This window comes from Dendronephthya gigantea, unplaced genomic scaffold (genome assembly GCF_004324835.1).
Source record: "Dendronephthya gigantea isolate DGI-Jeju-01 unplaced genomic scaffold, DenGig_1.0 000140F, whole genome shotgun sequence".
Classification (NCBI taxonomy): Eukaryota; Metazoa; Cnidaria; class Anthozoa; order Malacalcyonacea; family Nephtheidae; genus Dendronephthya; species Dendronephthya gigantea.
The window spans coordinates 1-9,912 of NW_021163150.1; the positions used below are offsets into that span (position 1 = coordinate 1).

At 34.5% G+C, this 9,912-nt stretch overlaps 4 protein-coding genes across 4 annotated transcripts; 2 read left to right on the forward strand and 2 right to left on the reverse strand.

Annotated features, from left to right (window-relative positions):
• Positions 1–1,236: 1,236 nt before the first annotated feature.
• Positions 1,237–2,832, forward strand: LOC114536553 (PIH1 domain-containing protein 2-like). The gene is made up of 3 exons (XM_028557898.1): positions 1,237–1,440; positions 1,826–2,527; positions 2,669–2,832. The coding sequence occupies exons 1-3, from the start codon at positions 1,237–1,239 to the stop codon at positions 2,807–2,809; spliced, it is 1,047 nt and encodes a 348-aa protein (XP_028413699.1). The 3' UTR covers positions 2,810–2,832.
• Positions 2,833–2,964: 132 nt separating this feature from the next.
• LOC114536552 (isochorismatase domain-containing protein 1-like) lies at positions 2,965–4,549 on the reverse strand. Its single transcript, XM_028557897.1, has 5 exons — positions 4,409–4,549; positions 4,271–4,318; positions 4,021–4,173; positions 3,300–3,416; positions 2,965–3,134 (listed from the first exon to the last, which is right to left on the reverse strand). Exons 1-5 carry the CDS (start codon positions 4,532–4,534, stop codon positions 2,988–2,990), a joined length of 591 nt encoding a protein of 196 aa, XP_028413698.1. The 5' UTR covers positions 4,535–4,549; the 3' UTR covers positions 2,965–2,987.
• A 350-nt stretch (positions 4,550–4,899) lies between these two features.
• LOC114536539 (thymocyte nuclear protein 1-like) lies at positions 4,900–7,015 on the forward strand. The gene is made up of 8 exons (XM_028557881.1): positions 4,900–4,977; positions 5,420–5,494; positions 5,583–5,651; positions 5,801–5,896; positions 6,038–6,099; positions 6,276–6,378; positions 6,501–6,582; positions 6,925–7,015. Exons 1-8 carry the CDS (start codon positions 4,900–4,902, stop codon positions 6,972–6,974), a joined length of 615 nt encoding a protein of 204 aa, XP_028413682.1. The 3' UTR covers positions 6,975–7,015.
• Positions 7,016–7,154: 139 nt separating this feature from the next.
• On the reverse strand, positions 7,155–9,673 carry LOC114536551 (threonine synthase-like 2). Its single transcript, XM_028557896.1, has 6 exons — positions 9,391–9,673; positions 8,358–8,927; positions 8,112–8,257; positions 7,779–7,898; positions 7,488–7,624; positions 7,155–7,405 (listed from the first exon to the last, which is right to left on the reverse strand). The coding sequence occupies exons 1-6, from the start codon at positions 9,611–9,613 to the stop codon at positions 7,171–7,173; spliced, it is 1,431 nt and encodes a 476-aa protein (XP_028413697.1). The 5' UTR covers positions 9,614–9,673; the 3' UTR covers positions 7,155–7,170.
• Between the last annotated feature and the right edge of the window lie 239 nt (positions 9,674–9,912).

Genomic DNA, 9,912 nt, shown 5'->3' on the forward strand with positions numbered 1-9,912 from the left:
TAATGGGTAAGCCTTACCATATTGGTCGATTTTGATCACTTTTTCATTGTTCCAAAAACCAACCAAGTGTGCTCTAAAATTAAAGATATTAGTCTTAGGAAGTCATTTTTAGCATTTTAAGACAGTTTTTGAACAGTTAAAAAGTCGTCAAAATTGAGCAAAATGGTAAGGGATAAGCCTTACCATATTGGTAAGTTTTGACCACTTTTTTATTGTTCCAAAAAACAGCCAAATGTGCTGTAAAATGAAAGATATTAAACTTAGGAAGCCATTTTTACCATCTTAAGACAGTTTTTGAACAATTGAAAAAATCGTCAAAATTGACAAAAATTGTTATGGATAAGCCTTACCATATTGGTCAATTTTGAGAATTTTTCAATGTTCCAAAATCCAACCAAATGTGCTCTAAAATGAAAGATATTAGTCTTAGGAAGTTATTTTTAGCATTTAAGACAGTGTTTGAACAGTTCAAAAAGTCGTCAAAATTGAGTAAAATTGTAATGGGTAAGCCTTGCCATTTTGGTCAATTTTGACAATTTTTCAATGTTGCAAAAACCAACCAAATACGCTCTAAAATTAAAGATATTAGTCTCAGGAAGCCATTTTTAGCATTTTCAGACATTTTTGAAGACCTCAAAAAGTCGTCAAAATTTACCAAAATGGTAAGGGGTAAGCCTAACTAGTTTTTAAATGTCTTTTAAGACTAATGGGTTGGTTTTTGAAACATTGAAATAGTCGTCAAAACATAGGACCCCAATAAATATTTTTGAATAATAAGGAAATAGTCCAGTTACTTTGCGAGTTCAGTGACGTCAGTGATCGCGAAGCATAAAGTTACAGATATAGTAGATATAGTTATAGTTATAGCTCAATAACTATATCTTATGCTTCGCGATCACTGACGTCACTGAACGTAACTGGACAAAAAACTGTTTACTTAATATTTCAAAAATATTTATTGGGGTCCTATGGTCAAAATTGACCAAAATGGTCAGGGTCATTGACCATTTGGGCATTATTTCGAACGTTATTTGGCAGAAGTTTCTGGTTTAACGTTTTGATTGTGCTGTGCCCACGTTCAAACTAATACTTTTTCCTTTACAAGTTTATGTTAGAACATGTGATAGTCAAAACTCAAAACCAGAATCTGTCAAAAAGATTTTGCACTTTGAAAAACTTTAAAAAAACAAAGTCTCGTTCCATGACTCCCAGTGGGAACACTCGTTAAAATTCAAGATGGCGGACAATGCGCAATTCCAGTTTGGAGCTGCTGCAGGTAATGAGTCAATTTTGGGTCAAGCCGATACCTTATGGAAAATGCTAGATGATCTAGCTGAAACAAACCCAGAGGGGTACAGAAAATTGATAGACAATGTTATCAAGGAACAAAAAGAACACTGGAAGCCTCCTGAAGCAGTATTCTGTTTTCGTACTGTCAAGGTAGAAGTGTAAGAATAAATAAAATCAGTTTCCAGAAATATAATTTCAGTTCAAAAGAGAATTTTTCATTCTTGCAAAGAGCAGAAATTATGCTTTAAGAATGCCATTAATGTATAAACTCAAATTATTAAGCTCTGGGTTGTCCTTAAAGTTACCTAGCAACATGAATGCATAGCATACTTTATAAAGATTTTAATAGTATGGAAAGTTGATTAATCATCCACCGGAAGAGCTTCAAGCCCCATCAGAAAGTCTTCCTGATCACATAAATCAATTCCATAGGTGATATATAAAAGAGCTACAATCATAAGTTTGCTTAAAATGGGATCAGTGGGAAGTACGTTTTTGATTACAATTGCCTAGATTGTATTCCGTTATTTTTCAGTTACCAGAAACAAGCAATCACCATGTCTTCATCAACATTTGCAAATGGGAACGTGTATCGAAACCTAAAGAGGGGGACACCAAAATATCTGTGGTAGCCAGCAACTTACGAGATTTACCCGAAGTCAACTCGAAACATTCTGTCATGGATATTTGTTTTCACAATGATATCATTGACCAAACAAAGAAGGATATTCAAGGTTGGAGATATGTTGCCTCGTTAGCACTTGACTACATTGAGAAACAAGCTGGTATTAAATTATCTACAGCTTATAAGATACTAACCATTAAATACAAAGGAAATATAGACGAACTGAAGAGGTATTTATTCACCAGCTACTTTGGGAAGGCACCATCTGTGACAACTAAACCAGACAATAGCACCTCAGGTGAAACTGAGAGTGGATCGATACTTGAAGGACTTTCCAAAATTGTGATGAATGGAGAGGATCCAAAGGCAGGTGGAATAGCAAGAAAAATTCACGGCTCGCCTGGTGAAAAGAGAGATGGAAATAAACCGAAGAGGCTGCTAATCCAGGAAATGTCAACTAGTAGAAAAGAGAAAGTAACAAAAGAGGAGAATTTCCCCAAGCATCACATCGAGATGGTGGAGGCAACAAATGAAAAACCCAAATGCATCATGATTAAGGTTGAGTTACCACAGATCAACTCAGGGGCTGAATGTGCACTTGATGTTTCAAAGGTGAGATATTTTGAAAAGTGCATTGTGTCCCCTAATTATTGTGCTTCCTACAAGAGTTACTGTAGAGTCTATAATAATGTGCATTGTTAGCACAATGTCTTCAAGGCATATTATATATTCTATAAATTTACAATTATCTAGTATGATCTTGAGTTGTATTCTGACAAATTCCCGAAGCTCCATCTGCAACTACCACAAGAAGGGAATGAGGACAAGACAACATCAACTTTTAATAAATCCACTCATGAACTAACCATTATAATTCCTTTGGCAGAAACTTGACTAAACTACATTAAATTATCTATAGACTGTAAACTTGATACACTTGATATTTGTAATTACTTTCAGTATGGTAATCGTTTTTTATCACTAACTTATAAAAATCTTGTGGAGTATTATTTATGCATTCATTTATAAGTTCAAACCTTTGATTACAATAATTTATAAGTTCAAATATGGTTCAAACTTTTGATAGCAACCCAGAATCTGGAGATGATGTTTTGACCAGTGCTTGTACTTCCCTAAACTTCTCATGTTTTGAACTTCCAAGTAAAGTAAATAAAACAGACTCACTTGTGGTTACGAATGCTCCACATTGCCGAAGACGCTAAAAGAAACCAAATCTTTTTATAAATATTCATTTAAATTAGCAGTTAACTGTTAATATCATTACTATGATTTAAGTCTAGATTGTTCATTTGTCTTGCTTTCATTAGCTGCATTAATTGACATTACGTGAAATAATAATATATTTACAGTATAATATATTTACCTCAAAAGAAAACATCCTGTCTGTCATGCTACGAGCAGAAACAGCATCAGCAACAATATGAACATCATAATTTCGTTCAAGAAGATCCAGAGCTGTTTGTTGAACACAAACATGCGCCTATGGAAACAAGAACGTAAAACAGTAATCATAAAATACTTATTATATAGTGTATTTAGAGCTCAATATATAGACCATTTTGACAGAGATTGGCAGCCTAGACACAAGTGATATTAATTTTTATTCTCATGGTGCTTACACATGTATGCATCAGTCTATTATTATGACTGGTATTGTTAATATTATTATTATTGTCAAATTAAAAGACTAAGTAGACTCTGTGTATGTACACACACAAAAACACAATTTTGCAACATAATTTTTATGTATGAACATGAGCATAAAGAGTATATATGCATTATAGTGCTGGGTTTATGTTCACTGGCTTTATGTTGACCGCCAAAGACGGAGATTTTCATATTAATATTTTCATATAAGTATTAATAATTAACTTAATGGTGAAAGTGTCAACTTTGCAATACCAACGATACAGATTTAAATAGAAATATTATTTAGGTAAATATTGAAATGGTTTATTGAAACAGTATCATCCAATCTCAATTCTCAAGTACCCCATATATTAGTATGGAATTTGGGATCCTGGTATATATTGGGTATATGGGTATATGCTGTATCTTACCTAATAAAAAAGCTCAGTACATACCTCAATTCCAAACAAGACAATTGATTTAACATGTTCCATTTCCTTCAATTTCTGTTCAACCTCGGGTATCACCATTGAAAAGACTGTTTTTGGATATGCTGTGATACCACTCATGTCAATCTCAGCTACTGTACTACCAAGTCCTTTGGGATACTAAATAGAAAATAAAACAGTGTGAATTATAATTAAACTATGATCCTAAAATCTTTAAAAGTGCAGGTGCAACGTAGCTATTATATGCATATTCTACCTGTTCCGTTGCTATAACTGGAATACCCATTATTTTAGCACTGTCAACCTGAAAAAAAACAGCATTAAAATACAATCGTGAATGTCCAACTCAGTAATCAAACATTAAGTAAAAAACAGGATAATCAAAGCGACATACCATGCGTTTAGCAACTGTTATTATCTCTGGAAAATATCGTATGGACGGCCGAAATTTTTCTTGCATGTCACATAAGAAAAACGCGGTTGTTTTCGATGCTAACCTTCCAAGTTTTTGAGCAGCCATTTCGACGGCAATACGAAAATAAAGAAACAGAGTTCAGACGGGGGGTTGAACGTTGAACACTTTACAAACTGGTTGTAATATTTATCAGCAATTTAGCTTAATTTTATATATCCAGGTATATGCTATTTAAAGCATTTGTCGAAAAATAATTATTTATTTGTTTTAAAAGGTAAATATTCGTTGATTTTTTCTTTCAATATTATTTTTAAACCTGAAATAGATTTACCAGTGACTTTCCGAAATTTTCTCTCCCCCCCCCGTAAACCCCCGTAAAATCGATTGCTCAACAATACGAATTGCGCGCTTTCATTGTACGAGATCCTAACCCAAGGGCTTTGAGTTTGAAAACACTCTAACTTTTCACAATGCCGCCAAGAAAGAAGAGACGAACTGCTCAAAATTCAATCGAGGAAACACCAAAACCTACTAGCGATAAAGTGGAGGTTGCCAGTTTATATATTTAGTATGTTCGCTATTAAACTGGATCGATTCAAGGATATGTAATTAGAGAATATGGGGCAGAATTATTTAATGAGTAGAAAAAGGGGAACCGTAGGTTCAAATGCCCATTTTGAGTCCATAATTTTTGCACAGTTGAAAGTGCCTTCTGTCAGACCTAGTCTGTTAGTAGTGACAAATTTATTTTTTGAGGTGGGCTATTGAATTTAAAACCATGAGCACTGTCCCATTTACCTTCATCAATGGTTCATCTTGCCTTCCCCATGCACCCTGATGCTGCCACTCCTGACAATGGGAGTTGTGGCTCTCCACTCACAATACTAATGCATTGTGATCAAATGCAAGATATGAATCATGAATGATTGAATGTGGGTAATAATTAATAAAGGGTGTGACATTAATTTGATTCCTTTCTTAATTAACTAGCCTGTGAAGAAATTCACAAAATGGCTGATGAAGTCTGAACCAGAAAGCCGTATTCAAAATGGAGTTGATGTCAAGGTAATGATTCCCAGTTGGTATAAAATTTAGTTTGCATGAACAAGCTTCCATGTTGTCCATGTAAAATTAAGTTGAAGAACATTTTCAGTTTGGTATAGAAGATCTTAAGCAATCGACTGATCAGACAACACATTGGGATGGCGTAAGAAACTACCAGGTACATTACAAAATGAAAATTGAAATCATGTTGACATGTTTATAGGCAACGTCAATGGTTCTTATCTCAGTGAACAAGAGTAGATTTTGTATTTAAACTAGATGGCATTCTAATATACATAGCATAATCACTGCATATGCATGCCATAGGCAAGGAATTTCATGAGGGATCAAATGAGGATTGGCGAGCTGGCATTTTTCTACCACAGCAACTGCAAGGAACCTGGTATTGCTGGAATCATGGAGGTATTAGCTTAAACATATAAAAGTTCCTTGGAATCACATCTTTTATGATGTAGTGCCCTCCATATAAAGATATGGTGGATCTAAAATCTTGTGAAAGATATTTGATCAAACATGGAATCACACAATTTTATTACCTTGTAGGTTGTGAAAGAGTCCTACGTGGATCACACACAGTTTGATAAGGCAGATCCACATTATGATCCGTGAGTATACAGTATCGATTAGCAGTTAACATCTCTTCTTTGGAGCTACTGTACCAAATTACGCATGCAGTACTGTATGAGTGTACTGTTACTATTTGAATAAATGCCATTGTTATTGAAGCATTACCAGATTAATAATTCAGGCAAGTAGCTGAAGTTTTATTTCTTTTCTGAAGGAAAGCTTCAAAAGATAAACCAAAGTGGTTTATGGTCGATGTCAAGTATGTGAGGATGATGAAAAGATTTATATCTCTTAAGGAATTGAGGAAGATTCACATGGTAATTTCTATTGAATTATATACTCTCCGATAAGCTCTATTGTATCTAGGTATTCTTTGTTGTGAGGTAATTCTCCTGGTTTTTTCAAGTCAGAATTTTATGATGTTATAAATTTCAAACAGGAACACAAAGAAGATGGAGGACCACTTAAATCGCTATCTCTGTTCACGCAATCAAGACTATCTGTTGCACCCTTGACAGAAGGTAAACCTAACCATAACCTAAAGGCATTGTGTCATAGTACATTTCTGTAATTAAGGGTGATACTACAGCTTGCAGTTGAAATGCGATTCGAATAGCTTTCTGCGGTTTTATTGTGTGCCACTGCATTACGTTTGTGGCCTTTGGTGGCCACAAAGACTGAAGAGAAAGACTGCATTAAGTTATTAGTCAGTGGCCAACAATGGAGAGACATGAGCAAAGTAAAGTGGTGAAAGTTGTAATATTGCATGTGATATTTTAACTGTAAAGCCCAGGCTAATATGTACACTTTTTTCATTGAAAATTTCTTGATTTGACAATGACAAGTATTTCTCTAATTTCTAGAGGAATATGAATATATTAAAAGTCTTGAGGACAAGGAGGCATCTGTTTAGATGAATTCTTAGTAGAAACGTTTCATGTTTAGGTTCTGCTATTTAATTATTAACGTTGCTATGGAGTATGTTAAGAATTGTAAATATATTATGTATGCATGTGTGTGCTTCCCTCAAGTATTATCAAGTAATCTTAACATTAAGATTATCAACTCTATTTTGTACAATAAAAAATACTATGGGAATAATTAAATAATTACTCCTGTACAGTATTTTTGTGGTTGCTATCAATGGCATCAATAGTTTTCAAAATAATTTCATACCAGTTTTCACCTTTCTTCAACTCTTTAAATTTTGTTGGCTTTTCAAATAAAGACTGTATTTTTTTGGAGGGTTGATGCTCAATTTGAAGCATCTCTAGCGTCTCCAGAAATTTATCGATATGTGCAGTTGAGACAACAACATGAGCAGAAGGGGAACCGTTTTGTATGCTGGAAAAGTGAAATGATGTTAAGCTAGTTATTAGTATTAACAGTACAAAGGTGCCATTTGTGGAAACTGTGCAACAATTACCTGGTTGTGTTGAAAGCAAAATGCATTCCCGTTGCAGTATGGGGGTCAATTAGATATTTCCATTCACACCAAGATTTCTTCATAATATTTAGAATTTGTTCTTGTGAAACAGATTGTGAGCTTAGTACAGCAGACATCTATAAGGATCGAATGAAGGCAATGTGAATCACACCCTTTCAAACATTTTCCCACATTGAGTGAAGTGCCACAAAATCTTTGTTGACTGACCTTACGAATATGAATCTATATATGCAGTTGGTTATATAGAAATAAAAAAAAATGAGACTACACCTTGTTCTTTGCATTTTGTGGCACTTCACTTTTTCCATTCTTCTCAAAATTTGATGCAAATTCCTGCACTTCCTTGACACCAGAGAGAAGAAATATCACCCTCTCAAAATTAGGTGGTACCTGGCAAAAAATTATAACAATTCAAAGATGAAATTTTATAGAAGAAGAACAATGAAAACAATTGTGTCATCACAAAGATTGATTGGAGTTGATCAAATACCAGAAAAAATTATCTTATGCCAACTTTGTTAGCAAAGACAACATTTATTTTAAACAGACTTGCAATTTCCCTAGAGTGATGTGTGCCAATTTAAAAAATCTAAATATTAATACCTGAATATCCATAGCTGGTGCAATGGTCTTTGAGACTTGCTTTGGGGAAAAAATTCCATCAGATATTGCTCGGTGAACAGTGTCATTCACATTTGTGGTACATGTCAGCTTTATTGGTAACCCCATAAGATAGGCAATACAACCAGCTAAAAAGTAAAACTAAGATTACCTTATGATTGTCTAACATACAATATCTCCCAAGATTGTCTCACAAAAAAATAATACAAATTATTCTATGAAACATACCTGTTACATTACCCATTCCACCAGTTGGAACAACAATATTCACCTCATCACCTGGGTTGGGATGCACTTGAAAATAAACATGGAAATAGTGGACAATCTGAATCATAATTCGAGCCCAATTTCCAGAATTCAATGTGAACAGGTTGTACTTCTTAACAAGGTCAGGTTGTTTCAAAATACTCTGCAAAACGATGTCCATATCATCCGAGGTGCCTTCTGCAGAAAAGACATGCACATTTTCATCTACGACAGTCGTCATCTGCAGTTGTTGAACGTTCGAACAAGCACCTTTGGGAAACATGCAAATAATATTGATATTTTTGAATCGCTGTATACTTTCGATGGCTGCACTACCAGTATCACCAGACGTCGCTACAATAGCAGTACCATGCCGGGACTTCTTTTTGTTGAAATATGCTATAAATTGAGCAACACAGGCTAGGGCCAGGTCTTTAAATGCCAAGGTTGGTCCATGCCAAAGTTCAGCAACATAGACACCTTGAACAACCTTCTTAACTGGGATTATATCCTTATGGTCGAAGACATCAGTGAATGCGGCAGTGATAATTTCTAGATTTTGTAATAAACATAAAAATTATTACTGTGCATTGATCCATATAATGTCAGACATAAATAACAATGCCACACAGACATAAAAATCAAATTTTAGGTGAAGGTAGGAGCAAGTTAATTTTCAGTCAAGTACCTATTTTAATTGTACAGTGTTGTGTTCATTTAATTAGAATGTGTGGTCGACTGACCTAAAAAATATTTCCAAGAATTATGATATATTGGCCGGTCAATGATGTCGTCAACAAAATAAGGAGATTGCAGACTTCATGAATAAATTAGGTAAAAAAAAGAACAAATTATAGGCTGTCATGTTACTGGTTCCAGAAAGGAATTTTTGCGTTAGAGTGCATGCTCTTGAAAATTCTTGGAAACTGCGTAATCATCAGTATTAGTACTATTTACACCAAAAAAGTCAAACTAGTGTTTTCATAAAGACTATTAATATATCATAGACGCTCACCACTTAAATCGTCCGTGGGTATTTCGCTATCAGAGATGAACAATCTAGATATTGCTTTACACAGTTCCACGTAAGAAAGTTCTGACCAACTTTGCAAAGTTTGTGAATCAATATTAGGGATCGTTTCTGGCATAAAAATGCCTCCATTTGAGGTAAAATTATTAAATAATATTTCCTCAAACGATTTGTCGCTTACTTCACCACGAGTACTGCAATAGCGCATTATTACAACAGAATAAACATTCAATTTTTATAAAGAAAAAAAAATCAATACAGCTGAGTTGCTGAGTTCACAAATATCATACAGATCAGTGTTCGTAATAGATGGAGCGGTGATGTCATCACGTGACGTCAGAGCGGTGCGCACCACTGAGCTATATAATAATTAAATGAATAAGAAACGATATTAAACCATAGCGTCTTCAACAATTCTGACGGTGTGTCGATTAAGCGCCGAATTTGAAAATAATGAGTGCGGCGCTCATTCGGGGGCGACGCTCTTTAAGAAAAATTTATCGCAAA